The sequence below is a fragment of the Pipistrellus hanaki genome (genome assembly GCF_964339955.1).
Source record: "Pipistrellus hanaki genome assembly, chromosome: 13".
Taxonomy (NCBI): Eukaryota; Metazoa; Chordata; class Mammalia; order Chiroptera; family Vespertilionidae; genus Pipistrellus; species Pipistrellus hanaki.
Genome location: NC_140515.1, coordinates 40,129,481 through 40,146,727, shown reverse-complemented (window position 1 = coordinate 40,146,727; position 17,247 = coordinate 40,129,481). Strand labels below are relative to the sequence as shown.

The following is a 17,247-nucleotide window of genomic DNA, read 5'->3' as shown; positions in this document are numbered from 1 at the left end:
GAACCGTGAACCGACGTTTTCTTTTTTTAAAAAAATTATGAATTGGATATTTAAATAATTATATAAAATGTCCGTGTTTGAAACGATCGCATTTTCGTCAGTAGGAGATAGGCTAAGAAAATTAAAACCAAATTGGATGTGTTTTCTTTGTGCTTCCTTTTGTATTCCTTCAGAGCTTTGTATTGAGTTTCCCTTTTTTAGTGCATCTTAGTAAACCCTTGTGTGAAAACGCCATTTTTCAGGCACTGGGATTGATCAAGATGGCAAGAGCCATAACTATGACAATTGGAGTTTAAGTAAAATTTAGACGTGATTAGTCTCCTCTCAACAAATTGAGATTCTGAATGTGCCCCAGTTGTCTCTCCCAAGAGGATAGCTTAGAAAGCAATTGAGGATCCGGAGGGAAAGATTGGGGGAACATAAGCTAACATGCACCAACAGAATATTGCACTTAGAAACCCTGCCGTTTGCTTCTCATAAATTGAAGCCCATTTCACTTCCCACCCCCAAATGCCAGATGGGGACTACCTGTTAATTTCCAACAAATTCCTTCCATGTCACTCTCTCACCCGATGCCTTTTGGCGCTTGTTTGCGGTATTAGCTATCCTTTGGGATGAAAAGAAAACCCAGTTTTGTGAAAACTCCCATTAAGATTGTATTTGAACGTGGGGTTGATTCTGTTCGATCTGAAGTCTCAGTTTGACCTTTTGAGTTTTCCACACGCACACGTGAAGGCTGCTGTAAACAGGCAGGCCATACGCAGACAGGACTTGGAGAAAGGAGAGGAACATCGGAAGTGTGTGAAGTTGCACTTCTCAAAAAAAATAAAAGTGGAAAAGAATAGAGAGCCAGCAGTTTGACAGATTGTTCTGTGAATGCTCATTTTATTGAAAATTATAAAAAGGTGCTTAATGCCTCTGTGCCATTAATACAATACATAAAAAGGTTACTGTCAAGATTAGTGTTCCAGTTCTGAAAATTAACTGTAGAGCTTTATGCGTCACTCTACATCGACTTAAAAGTTAAAGGCTTCTGTGTGTGGGGGGAGATATATATATATTTTGTATGTGCAGACATTTATCTTAAAAAACAATTATTTTAGACTTTATGCCAGAGACATTAGCAGTGACATGCTTTCATTTAAAGCACAGACATAATTGATACATACATACATACATATATATATATATATGGATCAGAGAGAGTAGAACCATGAAAATTGCGTTATAGAATTACGGTAAACCTGTGCAAGTTGATTTCCCTTGCTGCCTCTCCAGAGTATTCCAACTCAACACATACATTCCTTCCTACAGAAGAAAAAAAAAAAATTCAGATTCCTTAGTTGAAATTAATTAGCATTCAGAAACCAGATAGCATGTTTTTGGGTATTCATGAGATCTCTGTTTGAAAAAAATGTTTTTAACTTGTAGAAATGTGTTGCAACACACAGATGGGAAGAAAAAGAAAAAAAAAATCTCTTTAGCAAGCACTGTGTGTAAAAGGAATATTACATTTTGCACGCTCCTGATTGCTCTGTGTAAACAGTTTTTGACATCTGTCTTTATAGTTTTCGAGGAGAGGAAGACTTTGTTAAAAGAATCATTTTTATACAGCAGTCACCATTTCAGTCTTGCTTTACCTGTATTATGAAAGCAGATGGTCTGCATGTCTTTTGAATATTTATAACTATCAAAAACAATCTCTTGCTATTCACCCTTAGGCTTATGAGATGTCAGGACTGTTCTGGTTGAAAAAAAATCATCTTGGGTGTTTACAGAAAGAGGATTACATTAAGCTGAAATGACTATACATTTTCCAGTTTAATATTTGTCCATCAGCTGTTTAATCGTATTTAGATAATTGTGTAAATAAGACGTCGTAGCCTTTGCCCTCTCTGCTGATGGAGCCTGAAAGCTTTAGACCTGGGTGAGCCACCATTTTGTAGATTCTCCTGCTACCTTCTCCCGCCTCAGTTAAACCATCCGCAAGTCTCCAGTAAGTTTGGATCATGATACTGCAGTGTGTTTGTGCAAAACAAACCAACACAAACAAAAAAACAAAACAAAAAAAACCAACAGTGCACAGAAAGCCAGGATGGAGATCACATGCGCTGCTAGGGAGTTGCTGGCTTCCGGTGCAGGCTGTTTAGTTTATTAGAGTATATTGTCATATGCAAATAGAGTACCGCACTCCAATTACCCTTTAAAGATGACATGGCTTCCCCTTTTTTTCCCCCTCCCGGAGCGTGCAGAACGCTGAGGGTATTTTGGAAAACTTTTGGTACAGTGGGGGTTAACTGTTTTTTGACTGGAAGCTGAGCAATCAGAGATAACAGATTTTGCTGTGGTTGGTTGATTTGGCAGAAAAGCATGAACAGTTTTGGTTTAAATGATTGAATAACCTGATTAGCATTGTTTTGGGGTGGGTTTTTTTGTTGTTGTTAAAGGCACAACAAAGCAATTTTAAGGGTAATCAGATCACTGCCTCTCCCCAATGGATGAATCTTTTTTTTTTTTTTTCTCCCCAGAAGGCTTTGCCTCTCCCCAAAAACCTCTTGCTTGGCTACTTACGTAGGAAAATAAAACTGTCTTTCCTTAGTTTCTGGATGTGTCATAAATGTACACCTCCAGTGAACACCCCATTCTCGTCAGGGTTTGGAAGGATATAACATTTTGGAAAATTATGTAACCTCCACTGATTCCTTGTAGGTGTTTTGATGGTTGTTGGTGTGTGTGTGTGTTTCCTATTTAGAGACCTGCGGTATTTTTGAGCCCAGGTCCAGAAGGTCCTCCCTCTATCTACGTCAGGCTTTAGAAAAATTCCACCCTTACCTTTTCACAATTAGAAAGGTTATAAATAATGTATTTGGCTGCGAAGGAAGCTCAGCCTGTGGCAGATGGCATCATTCTAGAGTGCCGGGGTTTCTGCGAAGATGGCATCCTTTCAGATCGGAACTTTAGCAGACTCCCAGAAAGCACGGAGCCCCTCCTAGGGCGTAGACATGTGCTTTACGGATCTTAGAAAAGCTTACGACGCGGCTCCCAGGACGAGCCGTGTCGTGTCACACTGGGGTTGTGAGACCCACGGCCAGTGCTGCTGACTTCCAAATCCTGTTTCCCAGCACGGAAAGCCGTGGCCGATCACTGGTCGGTGCTGTGTGTAGCATTTGAACTTGGGAATCTACGCCGATGTGAGTTCTGTCAGCCTGAGTCCTTCCTTCCCCAAACGCTCACGTGTTCACACGCACTGGCCGCCGAGTGGTAAAACTTACGATGACAGTTGTGTCTTTCTCCGAGTGCTCTGGAGAGCTTGTATAAATAGACGTGGGAGAGGGAGGACTGGTTCTGGAATGACATAACCAGCGAGCATGGTGACTTCTGAGACATCTGTGCCATTGCATTTTGGAAAGGCTTGGGCAGGGATCTCTTGCAAACGAATGAACAAAGATTCTTTACAAGTTTTATGGTGACTGCCAAAAGTGATGATTACCTTTAAGTTTTAAGAACGAGAGAGAGAGAGAGAGAGAGAGACAGACAGACAGACAGACAGACAGACACACGGGGGGGGGGGAAGGTGTGTGTGTGTGTTTCTGGTAGTCTGCAGTAATGGCTTATTTCAGTGTCCTTTGGTTGATCAACTAATACATTCCCAGCCCTGTCTGTGATGAGTGCACACTATTTGGAGATAAGAACCAAGGCTCTGGTAAAAAATCAGCAGCAGGACAAGTGCTATTGTGGTTCCGTGTGTGGGATGTTCGGGAAGTGGGGAAAGGCAGAGCAGAGATACCTGAAATACACCCTCAGGGTTGAACAGCTGTTAGCTAGAAATTAGAGAGGGCACTGGCCGACCATCCAAGTCAGAGAAGTGGTGTGTGTCCTCCTGACGTCAGCGACCAGGTGCAGGCCAACTTTAGAAGCCACCACCACATTTGAATACGGCAACAAATGGAAACACCATTTTTCTTGGTGCTTTCCCTTGTTCCTACGTGACTTGTAACTCAGTTTAATGAGCACAACCTACATTTTTCATAAGAAGATGTATTTGACTTAAAATATATATCTCTGGAAATTTTACCCGGTGCCTTTGTCAGTCACAGATTAGTCTTTGGACTGAGCCTGTAATAAGAGCCCAATGAGGAGATGGTGGCAGAGGATTGTCGTAGTAATTCACACCGCTTAAGTCCAGGCTCGATATGTTCCAGGCCCTGTGCTAATGATATCACATTCATTAGTTTATTAATTGTCTGTCCAAGGGCAGATGAGTAATGACTTGAAGAGCCATATTTCCTAGTCACTTGTCCCATGCTTGGTACATAATAGGAGTTCAATAAATACATAGTGAATGAATGAATGAAAAAAAACAAACAATGCTGGAATGGAGTCTCAGAACAACCCCACGCTGCAAGTGCCACTGTCACTGCCATTTAGTAGGATGGGGAACTGTTTTAGAGGAGTTCATTTGGCTGGGGTCACACTGGAAGTGTGCAGCAGATCCTGGACTTGAAGGCAGATTTAGCTGATACTCGTTTTTTGTTTTTGTTTTTTCTTTCATCAAAGAACATCGAGTGTGTGTTTACTATGTGCCAGGCATTTGGGCTGGAAAGTAACATGGAACCCAGGTCTGCATGGACTCATAGCCTAGGGTAATATTTTGAAACCAGTGTCTTCCTTTTGATGGACACGAACCCCAAGCCCCTCTCCTGAAAATCATGGCTCTTGATGCCCCCTTTGTACATCCATCTCTGCCACCTATGGAAATACTGTCAGTCTTCAACTTTCTGTCATTTGTATTATCAAAACAGGAGGTGTTTCTTTATGACATCCCAAATTGAAGAATATGACACTGGATATGCTCTTTCAAATGCCATGGGTCCCATAAGATCCTGAATTCTCTTTTCCCTGGCCTTGAAACACATTAGTGTCGTCAGATGCCATGCCTGAGATTTCAGTAAGGGTTTTGCTAGAAGAAGGAAAAAGGTATCTTACCTGTGGCTACATGTGAACTGTACTGTATATTGTTCCAGTGAAAATTGAAGTGGCCCTGAGTTACCTGAGTTATGGAATATTTCCCAGCCTTCCAAAAAGCATAGAAAGATAGAGAATCTAAAAAGTTGTTCTGGCATACGTCATAACTTGTGGGTTAGCCTTTTGATTCTGTCCTGCTTAGGCTAATATTTACATTAGAGTCTCCTGAGCACACACTGCTTCACAGGGTGGAACAGCGTCTAGAAAGTCGCTTAAGGACAGAAGCTACCAATGCAGGGTTAAACAAGGGCAGGGGGTGGCTTTGATAATGGTGCACATATGGATATTATTTTTCACATATGGATAATAATGAACTACATAGCACTATTACATATGGGCTCTAGTGTATAAAAATATTTCAGATTTTTTTCCCCCTCACACTATGTATCCTTTCTTTTTTTCTCCCATAGACATGTATTTCACAGTTGATATATTGAACACGTTAAATTGAAATGATCTGTTTAGCTATCTGTCTTCCTAATAGATCGCAAGCTTCCTTTAGGCAGAGGCTCTGTCTTGTCTGCCCAAGTGCCAGCCAGGCACACAGTAGGTTTACAGCAAAGAGCAAATTTCACATATTGGCAAATTAAAGTAGATTGGATTATTTGTCAGAAACCTTAGGAAAACGTAGATATTCCAAATATTTCAGGAAAAATTAAGACATAAAGCTACATCTAAAATTGATATGTGCTATTATAGTAACATTGAAGAAACTGCCAGAAGGTCTAGGTATAAGAGTAATAATTTTTTAAAAATTGAACCAAAGTGGAAGAACATCAACTGTCATCCATTTTCAGAATCACCGTTATCCATCAGCGGTCTCAATAGTTTTATTAGTGTCTGACTTTATTGATCCATTATTACGATGGAGTAAGGGTGATTGAAGCTGACGGATGGTTAACCGGATCAGGTAATCTGGCTCTGGTTCTGGCACCCTCGCTAAGTATCTTTTTGTACTCTGGACTGAGGGGAGGCTCTTAGTAAGATTGCAAGCGCCTAGATTAATGGCAGGGCATCATGAGCCCATTAAGGATGTCTTTTTAGAGAAATAAAATGAGGAAAGGACTATAAAGTAGAAAGTGTCAAAAAGAAAAAAAAAGAAAAAGGATGTCACAATTTTTCTTAAGATCACCCGTGCTTTACATAAATAATGCAATCCTTGCTTATCCTCCTCACCATAAGTTCTTCAAAGATCCCCAAGATTTGCATATTACAGGAATGTGTTCCTATTATAGAATTACCACTGCTAATGGATGTTAGGAGAGTCAATAATAACCAAAAGAGCTTTAAATTAGAAGTCGCTTAAAGGAGATAATTATATAAAAATACTTTTGTTCCCAAACTGGCTTTTCTGGTTGTGCTCTGCTCCCAAACAATGCTGCCCTCTGTAAACTGTCACCAAAGACCAACTGAAGTCTGGAGTGGAAGTTCTCAGGTTTCTGCAGAGGGGGGGGATTGAAGGGGAGGGAGAGGAGTTGGTGCTGCAAAGTCTTAATTATTCCTGAGATGCAATTGGAAATTAATTTAGCTGCTACTAGAGAAGAGGGGTGGTATGGTTAAAAATAACGTGGATTAAAGTCACTGAAATTACCATAACTAAAATTTGCTGGGATGAAAAACACTTTTCTTTGTTTGAAAATGAGTCTCACTCTCTCCCCCCTCAAACTCCTAATACATCAAAGTCATGATTTCCATCTTCATTTTTCTATTAAACTGTTGGCTGTTTTCAGGATGAAGGCAAGTGACAGAACAGGTCTTTTTTTTGTGTGTGTGTGGTATCTTTGAGAAATTTAGTAAGCATGAAATGTATATATTTGAATGTTTGATGGTTAGTTTGAAATTCAGAACTCAAGCTTGACTGTAGATGAAGCTAGCAATACAACTGTAGAATTTCCCCCCCCCCCCCCCCCCGTTCTGATAGAGGATCTCTGAGTAGTTTATTTTCTCCTTAAATGTGGTCCATGTTAAGGCAGTTAATGTGCCTCCATTGGGAAACCCAATAATAGGAGTGGAAAGCAAAGCGGCGTATCCCAAACTTTAATGCACAACAAAGACCCTGGGGATCTTGGTCATATGCAGCTGCCCATTGACTGGGTCTGGGGTGGGGCTGAAGATTATGCATTTTTAATAAGCTTCTAGGTGATGCTGATAGTGCTGATCCCTGGGCCATCCTTTGAGAAGCAAGGATGTAGAGTACACTCACTAATACTCAGAGTAGCTGTGCAGGGCCCTGGGGAGGGAGTGGGAGCAGGGTGGAGGGGGTCCATGGGGGAAACAGAGGGACATCTGTAATGCTTTCAACAATAAAGACACATTTAAAAAAAAACAAAACCCTCAAAGTAGCATTTCCCCATAGTCATAAAGTCATCTTCACAGAATTGGGTTTATTGGGATCAGGGTAAGTTTGTCAGCCTAGAACAGAGGACATGGATGCAAGTTCCATAAATACTAGAGCAAAGCCTGTGGGTTTGACAGGCTTTATCCTGGTCTCAGTGGGGCGGTTGTTTTCTATTTAAATAAGCATTTGATGACCTACTTGATGAATTTTAAGAAGCGGAGGCTTTAGGTTAAGGGTGAAACACAAACGCATTGGCGCTCCGTTGGTTTGAAAAACAAAATGCGGTTTGCACAATTGAAATCGTTTCTGTGTTCCACCGTGTGCCACTATGTGTTACAAATGTCTCCCCCCACCCCTCTCTTCACACAGAGTATGATTTCTTCCATTGTGAACAGCACTTACTATGCAAATGTCTCGGCAGCAAAATGTCAAGAATTTGGAAGGTGGTACAAACATTTCAAGAAGACAAAAGATATGATGGGTAAGCAAAAACCGTTGCCTCGGTGGCTACATACCATTACATGTCATTCAGGGGGGTTTATCAAAGTCACATCTCAAGCCAGGTCTTTTGATTGCCCAATTAGAGATCAATTTAGAATGTTTCTTTGAGGGTGGGGAGTGGGTACGAGTATAATGAGATAATTAAATTCAATAAATGTTTGTGTTTAAATCAGCCAAACTGACTTGGTTGTCAGACATGCAGGAACTCGAGGGGGTGAGGAGGGAGCTGTCATTTTTTAACATCTCAGTGAAGACCTTGAATAACTAATATTAGTCATGATTTCTCTCAGAGATAAAACATGCTTTTATGCTTTTTGCTTGTGTTCAAGATAAAGAGCCTATTTTTTTTTTACACCCAATTTTAAGGAAATTAATGGATTTCTAGTTTTCACAATTGAGATCGAGTGATTTTTTTTATTCCTAATCCCCCGCCCTGCCTATAGGTGCTTTAGTGAACATACCGCTGTACTGTCCACACCAGAAAAAATCATTGCATCATCCCTGAACTTTTAATTCTAGCATCTTAACATAGGACTTTAGGTCAATATTTGTTACTAAGGAGAAGTACATTAAAATTATCTGCAGTGTAAAATGACAGATAAAAGCTATGTGTTGTACCTCAAGCATTTAGATTTTGACATTTTTATCCCTATTGAGTTCGTTAGTATTTGCCAAGGCAAACACTGTGATTGAGGTTAATGTTTTAATTTCTATTAATGTTTTCTTTCATATACTTGTACCCTCCAAATAATATATTTAAAATAATATGAGAATGGGATATTTAATGTGCATGGTGTTATGCCCTGTTTGACATCTATTTCTGTTTACTTCTATTATATTCATTTTATGACAACAACAGTAACTTTTCCTTAAAGATTTTAAGAGACAAGAGAACCTGAATGTTGAGCATGTTTTAGCTTTTAATATTTCAAGCGAAACCATCCATCTACCCAAACAGATTCTTTTTGCCTTTTTATAGCTTAGAGCTATAATGAAGACAATGCATCATTTTTGGAATAATTGCTTGAATTACTATTCCCCGTGAACGGCCCACTTGGGCTGACATCACTGGTAGAAATGGAAGGTTTCTTCCCCAGTCCTTAGTTCTGTTCGGCGTATAGTCAGTGATTATAGACATATAGGATACGTTCCCCTAAATATAAAACCTGAATGAATGGAGAGAGAAATGATGATCAAAGCCCAAGCACAATCTGTGCGTGGAAAGGACGGTGTGCTGTTTGGGAAGCCTCTCCTCTGTCTACACAGCATCATGCTCAGCCTTTTCAGTCAGGAGCATCACCCCAGCCTCCTGCTCGCAGCAGCAAAGCATTGGACACACTTGGAGCTCCTCCTCAGCCAGTGCAGTGCGCCTGAGAGGTCTGGCTGAGGAGGAGGAGCGTCCATCTCGGGTAGGTGGTGATAAATTGCAAAGCCATGACAGGATCACCCTTGCACCAGAACAGCTCTCCGCCCCTTCCTTGAAAGATTGTCTTGAGCATCTGGTGCTAGCCCATGGCTTCTCCAAGACACATTTGGGTCTTAGCAACCCCGGGTAGTCTGGCTTGTAATCCTATAAATCACTCGCCTCCTTCCAAGAAATGTTTGCAGAGGATGATGAGACTTAAATAAAGCGAACTGTGTTGTAAGATGCTCAGCCCCGTGTTCAATATGCACTCAGTTATTATTACTTGTCATGATGACCACTTTCATTATTTATTATATTGATTACTTCTTTATACTCATGTCTGGGTAAGAATTGAACGTTGACCATATTTATGTTATCTTTTTTTCTTTCAGACCTTCTGCCTAGAGTAATAAGAATTTATATATATATATATATATATATATATATATATATATATATATATATATATATATATCATAAGAAAATACTTGTGTATTTCTTTTTTGTGTATTGCCTATGATGTCTTTTCTTAGCTCAACTCCTTCTTTCCAGATGCTATTAAGCAAATGTCATTCTTCTAGAAACAACCTTGAAGTAAACAATGCTTATCAGCCTCCTTGGAATAATGAGAATGAGTAACAGTTTGACCCCCAAAACTAGTGATTATATAATATGAAAATCATTGATTCTGTGCCCTAAGTCTAAACATGATAAAATAAATCAGAAGTATTGTCCACGTTTAACGTCTATGGAATCGTGCCGAGGAGGAAAGTAAAAAACACAGCAGGTTGAATTCTATCCTGAAATGCGCTTGTTTTAATTGGACCTTTCACGTGCCCTGTGCCTCTACTCTCTCTGTTTAGGACATGGTCAGAAATGCTTGCACCAACGCCCATCCTGTGGACTTGGCTTGATTTTACCTTTTATCTGTTTCAGTCGAAATGGACAGTCTCTCTGAACTGTCCCAGCAAGGTGCCAACCACGTCAACTTCGGCCAGCAGCCGGTCCCAGGGAACACGGCCGAGCAGCCCCCGTCCCCCGCGCAGCTCTCCCACGGCGGCCAGCCCTCCGTCCGGACCCCCCTCCCGAATCTGCACCCCGGGCTCGTGTCCACGCCCATCAGCCCTCAGTTGGTCAACCAGCAGCTGGTGATGGCTCAGCTGCTGAACCAGCAGTACGCGGTGAATAGACTTCTAGCCCAGCAGTCCTTAAACCAACAATACTTGAACCACCCTCCCCCTGTCAGCAGATCTATGAATAAGCCTTTGGAGCAACAGGTTTCAACCAACACAGAGGTGTCTTCCGAAATCTACCAGTGGGTACGCGATGAACTGAAACGGGCAGGAATCTCCCAGGCAGTATTTGCACGTGTGGCTTTTAACAGAACTCAGGTCAGTTTTGTTTTACTCATTAATGATTTTTCTCCATCTTTTTCCTCTCTCTCTTCAGTGCTGTCTACACCTGATGCTTATTCTTTTACTTGGTACTAACATTTTATCCTCTTGATGCGATTGTATTGTCTGTTCCTGGAGGTGCTTAAATGTAATCATTATTTTCCTTCTTTTGAACCTCCTCTGCCAAGAGGAAGCTGTGCACAGCATGATCCGGGTTCAGGGGCCTTGAAAGAATAAATGGAATATGAAATATGTTTCACACTGGGATTACCTGCGCTCTTACACAATGGAGTCCTAGGCAGCAGTAGCGGGTTGAGGAGACTTTCATGACTTGGCCAAGGCCACTGGGAGGACTCCAGGCTTCTAGCCTAGGATCTTTAGTATATCACCACCCATACCAGACAGCTTTCTATCCATGGCTCTACTGAAATTCCTCTACAACTTAAAACACACACACACACACAGACAGACACACACACACACACACACACAAAAAAAACATGTTGGGACTCAATCACAATTCCTGCCATTTAATTCTAAGCAGCCATTTAGAAAAACATATATGACTTTTCAGCAGAAGGTATTTCTCTCCCCTCTTCACATTATTGTAATGTTCCTCCCAGGCTCACTCAGGCCTCCGGGGTAGGTTTGAGCTGCAGGCCTCAGTCTGCCTGTCCCCGTCACGTCCACACCTTTGTCCTCCTGGGAAATTCCTCGGCAGATTTCATCCTGGAAGAAGTTTCAGAAGGACAGGGAGGAAGGGTGATATAAAAGACAGGAGTCCTAAGAGAAAAAAGTCCTAAACCAATTGATTCTATTAAGCTGTGAGTGAGAGGGTTTTTAATTCCTTTTTTTGGAAACTAGTATGATGTATAAGGTATTTATTCTTGGCCCAGGCACGCACACACTCACACACACACACACACACACACACACAAAACAAACCTCAGAAGCACATGTAACTTTGATTAGAATGAGGACATTATGTCCTTTCAGTGTTCTTGTTTTACCACTGTTATTCCCTTTGTCAACCTTTTTTGGGGACCTGACTCATACTTTCCTCTCATATATAAGTTATTTTGTTTATTGCATGATTATAAGAATGAAATTCTGGTACAAAAATAATCTAGTATTAATTCCTTGTTGGCAGAATGTCCATACCTAGGAGGATCCCAGCTGTGGCTTATTTTTGGCTTGCCTTAAGTTAGGAGGCCCGAGAAAGCCTTTAACTCTGTTTATTTTCGGTTTCTTTATCTGTATTTTGTACATCATTTGTCTGTTTTTTAAAAGGGTGATTGCAGAAGGTTATGTCTCAGGTTAAAATTGTATGGTTTTGCCTATTTGGATATTTTAACAGCTTGAAGCACGTGTTTTTTCATTAGCTGGTAAATTTAATACGGCACCTATGTTCAGTTGGGGGGGTGATCATTAAAAAATAGAATGAAATGGATGAGTACATGAATCAAAAGTCAGCCATCTAGCTAGCTACTCCTGTTTCTGGCAGCATTTTTGTTTTGTTTTGTTTTTGTAAATAGCAGTGACTGCTAGAAGTTGTCAGTACTGGGCAAAAAATAGATAGGGTTGTTGAATTGAATTAAAAGCCCACAGACAAAGAGCACATTGACGTAGACACAAATGACATGCAGATTTACAGATAAAGCATTTTTTTAAAAAACGGAGCAAATGGTTATTTCTTAAAGCACCAGGGAAAGCGTGTTTCATATGGTGAAGAATGACAAGGCAGTCCAGCTGAGGGAGAGGAGGGTGAAGGCCCCACCCCTTGGTATAGTTTTCCTTCTCTTGGGTTATGATGCGCCTGCTATTACTCTGAAGAGCTGACCATTTTTTTGCCTTTGGGTCTTACATGGACAATGTCCACAAATATCTATAAAATTTGTTATTATAAGGAGGGTAGAATTCTCTTTTTATGCCCTATTAATCTCTCTTGAAAAGATACACAGTGACTTTATTTTTCTGAGAGTGAGAGAATGAAAACCTGGTGCAGCATGACGCCAGTGTCTCTCTCTTCGTAGTAGCCAATTTAGAAAAAGTCATTCCCAGAATCTTATTTGGAGCTCAGGATGGCAGAGGGGTTTGGTTCCATACCTTTGCATCGGTGATGGGTGCCCCTCTGTCCAGGAGGACGCTGGGCCCTGTTGGAAGCAGTCTGATGTAACCGGCAGTCATTGTCTATGTACAGTGAAGGGTTCACTCCTTGGGAACCAGCTTTTGAACACGCAAGCAAGCATGCATGTATTTTTGGTGTCATATTTAAAAACCATCACACACACACATACACGCCACGCACAGTCACACAGCTGCATTTATTTTAATGATTATACATTCATATGAATGCATGTAGTGTGTTTATTTCGAAGTGTATGCGTTTCAATAAAAGCAGGTGCAGAATGAGGGTGTATGGTGTGAGTGTGGAGTACGAAAATACGCATGCTAATGCATATGTATAGGCGGAGGAGCTCTGCAGAGCTAAATCACACATCACACATTGTGTGCACTTACTGCAACGTGCACTCATTCCAACCCCAGGTTTAAAAAATTAATGTAAAATATGTACGTACCAATGCAGTTATATGACATGATCAGATAAAGACGTTGGTACCCTGTACACAGTGTGTTAAAACATTAGTATAATAGATAATGCTGTTACGACGCAAGAAAATTTCAGTCATTGACAGCTCTGGTATAACTTTAAAATCCTGAATTTCATGTTTTAGCTCTTAATTGGAGAATTTTCTCATCATCTTAATTGGGTCTCCTAAATGAAATCATACCCCTCTCTCAAGACTTTCCCACATGACTATTTTTTTTTTAAGTCTACCTTTTCTGAAAATTTATGGAGAATTTATATAATTACTTGTTTTAAGTACTTTTTTCCCCTTTTGAATTAATGGGCATATGTTCTTTAATTGCTACCGAAGATACCGGCTTTTAGCATATGTCATTCATTCAGTTATTCCTACTTGATGTCTTTTTAATGGAAACCTATGGCTAAAAATAATTGCCAAAGCTTCGAGATTTATCCTTTCCAGTTCACTTCTCTGTGTTATTGCCCTTTAAAGGTGGCAATAGAAGAAAATATATCCTATAGTGCCTTTTTAGAAATAAAACCCAGAGTTTCACTCTGATCCCACCCCCTGGCTTTTTTCCCTTTTTTTTTTTTTCCCTACCCCCTCCTCTTATCTTTGGCACACTTTATTTTCCAGTAAAATAAAGAATGAAGATGGATTATTCAAAACTGATAACAGTAATGGACCATCATGTAATGTTTTATTGAATTTGAGTTCTGTAAATTATGTGGTGGAGAGAAATTTGCCTGCTTAAGTATAAGAGAGATGGCTGCTGTGTTTCTATAATTCTTCACAGTGTAATTTAAGCAAAGTCCACTATCCATATCACTATTGAATAAAAGGTAAAAAGGTGCTATTACCCCACCGTGACAGCTCTCCTTTAGCCTCCCCCAATGACAGAGATAAATGTGTCTGCTTATAACTTACTTGGCGGAAGTCCAGAGCAGGAGGTGGAGTTTGAAAATGGTCTTTCACCTGGGCCTGTGTTTAAAAATTCACCAAACCACAGAGGCAGGTAGCCTTGAAGAATATTCTACATATTTTCTTTTTTAAAGTAGGGAGGTTTTATCAAATCATATTTTTCCTTCTGAGGCTTTGAAGTTCCATGAAACTGATAAAAATCTATTTGAATCAGTGATTATGTTCAAAGAGGAGACAAATGGGAGGCCAGACCGACTTTTTGTTCGGATTGGCAGTCTCTTTCGCTTATCTGCTGTTTTAAAGAATTCATAATTAGCATTTGGAAGTACTGATAATATTTATTGAAGGTTTTTTTTTTCTTTTCTTTTACAATTACTAATGAATTTTACTTGCAGTAACTTGTAAACTCTTTTTGGAATGTAAAAAAAGGTTTAGGAATTCATCAGTAAGCTTGCTCTTGAACTGAAAAAAAAAAAAAAAGAAAATTCTTATTTAACCACCATGTAAGACAATGCAGAACCATTTTATGCTTTCATATATAGAGAACATATCGAGTTATTTGAAGATGTGAAGTCCCAATGAAAAGCAGCTTCTCATTTCCAATAAAATTAATATTCATGAGGTGCTGGTAACTTATGGCATAACATACAAATTCTCAAGTTCTTTTCAGAAACAAGAACGGCTAATGATTTTGTTTAGTTTTCTTCAACAAATTTATTGAGCACCTATGGTGCACAGTGTTGAGATATTTTCGTCCTGCTGTTTCGGCATATTTGCTGAAATAGCAAATAAGGTACAGGACATTATTTTTAGCATGAAGAAGAATTTTTGGTAAGAGATTCCTCTTACTGTCCCCCATGAGGGATTACCACAAGTGACATTGACCTAACTTGGCAAGTCTGAACTGTATTTTCGACTATAGGCAAATGGAAACGGGCCGCATACATCTTGAATCCATAAATGTAACTATTTCAAGTAACAACAACCTGAAAAGGACCAAACCACTCATTCCCATATCCGGATTCTTATAGCAGTCATTTTGCATCCAGAATTATTCTCACGTGACATGATTTTTTATTTATTTATTTTTGGTAATTAACACATTCTAATCAAAACATTTCCTAACAATATTTTCAAGCATTTCCACCAGGGGGCACTCCCCTCATTGAAAGCCTGGGCCAAAAAAAAAAAAAAAAAAAAAAAAAAAAAAAAAAAAGAAAGAAAAAAGAAAGAAAGAAAGAAAGAATGAAAGAAAGGAAAAAAAAAAAAGAAAACCCAAAAGGTTTCTAAAAACACCCAAGATGTCTACACTGGCTGGTTTAGAGCTCTGTGTGTTCCAAGGTTTGAAATAATCGCTTTAAACCTTCAACATATTACAAGCAGAAAAACTACACTTGCTCTAGCCAAATAATTAAATGGAAATAAAATGTTTTGCCCCTATAACACTTTATGTGCTCAAATGGGAAGTCATGCCAACATCAAAATATAGGTAGAGAAATTTCTAAATCCTCTCCCAAGGGACCTGCTGTCTTCTGCGTGAGCCATACAGGAATGCTTGGTGTTATGTTAGCAAGACTTGTATGTATTTTTTCAGGTCGTTGCTTTTCTCACCACAGTTCTCTGCTGTCAGGGGAAGTATTTTATAAATGTCTAATTTCAAATTCCCCAATCTGCAATATTTATAGGATTCCTTTTTTTTTTAAATATATTTTATTGATTTTTTTCAGAGAGAAAGGGAGAGAGATAGAGAGCTAGAAATGTCAATGAGAGAGAAACATCAACCAGCTGCCTCCTACACACCCCCTACCGGGGATGTGCCCGAAACCAAGGTACATGCCCTTGACCGAAATTGAACCCGGGACCTTTCAGTCCGCAGACCAACGCTCTACCACTGAGCCAAACCAGCTTCGGCTATAGGATTCCTCTTAACCTAATCTATGTTTGTTTGTTTTTTTTAATTATTGAACATTTAGTGTAGGTCAACATCTTAACCGAGCGCCACAGTAAACTTTTCATTGAAGGCTCACCTTGAGTAACTTAATAATTACCATTAGAATATACCTGTGGGTAGCATATTTAAGTTTCTGTCACCCATTTGCAATGTTATTCCTTTTGTGGTCTGAATACACATAATTTATCCACTTAGTACATATTTATCAAACACTTACAGAATAGGCTTTGTGCTGGAATAACAAAAATGAGTATTAGAATATTCAAGGAATTACAACATTTCAGTTGTTAGACTGTATTTTTCTATCTCTATTTCTGTGTAGTTGATGTGTATTACTTTTCCAAGCACATCTTGTAACACATACCATTTGGTAGGGGAAAAGGGAGAACATGGATTATTACTTTTTTTTTTACACCTATTTTCAGATGTTTTTAAGGCCTGTATTTTTCGGTTTTCATGTGACACATCAACACAGTCGATCTAATTAGTTGGCCTTGTGCAAATTAAATAGCTGGATGATTGACTGCCTGTTTGACTGAATTTTAGTTAAACTGGCTGGATGTTTTACTCTTGTGTAAACTCAGTGACAATAGTTACTTGTCACTATTAGGAATGAAAGGACTACATTCCCTGCATTCTTCCCTTACGCATCTCACCGTGGAACTTAATGTTTGGGTCCAGGTTCCTGACTTCCGTTGCAGAGACCTAGGGAGAGATTAAAATGCACTCTTACGCCCCCTGAGCCTATTAGAGGTTCTTTTTTCACGGCAGCCTGCAAATCATAATAGCGGACAGTACTTGACTATACTGTCTGCATCTGTTTGGGCTCTTTGGGCAGTATCCCTGAAGAACCAAAAACTGGGTTTGCACTCCTAGGAAACGGTGAAAAAACGCAAATGTTATCATCTTGGGACTTACTCATTTTGACTTGGCACTTGATCTCCCCTTCCCCAAATGGATCCTTTCACCCTTTCCGCAGAGTTGTTTGGAAAGTAAAATTTGCAAACTCTACTGAGGCCTGGACATTTTATTCTGAACTATATTGTATTAAACTGATATTCTGGCTAAATGTAGATACCAAATGTGCCTTGGTATTCCAGGCATTATTTCATGTACAAGATTGA

The 17,247-nt window shown here is 39.7% G+C and overlaps 1 protein-coding gene across 2 annotated transcripts in view; it reads left to right on the top strand.

The window, feature by feature from the left end:
* SATB1 (SATB homeobox 1) overlaps positions 1 to 17,247 on the top strand; it is a 79,804-nt gene that overhangs the window by 21,780 nt on the left and 40,777 nt on the right. For both annotated transcript variants that reach the window (XM_084903320.1, XM_084903321.1), the window contains exons 6-7: positions 7,733 to 7,844; positions 10,206 to 10,660. In XM_084903320.1, the coding sequence (XP_084759446.1) occupies positions 7,733 to 7,844; positions 10,206 to 10,660 (567 nt within the window). The remainder of the gene's footprint in view (positions 1 to 7,732; positions 7,845 to 10,205; positions 10,661 to 17,247) is intronic.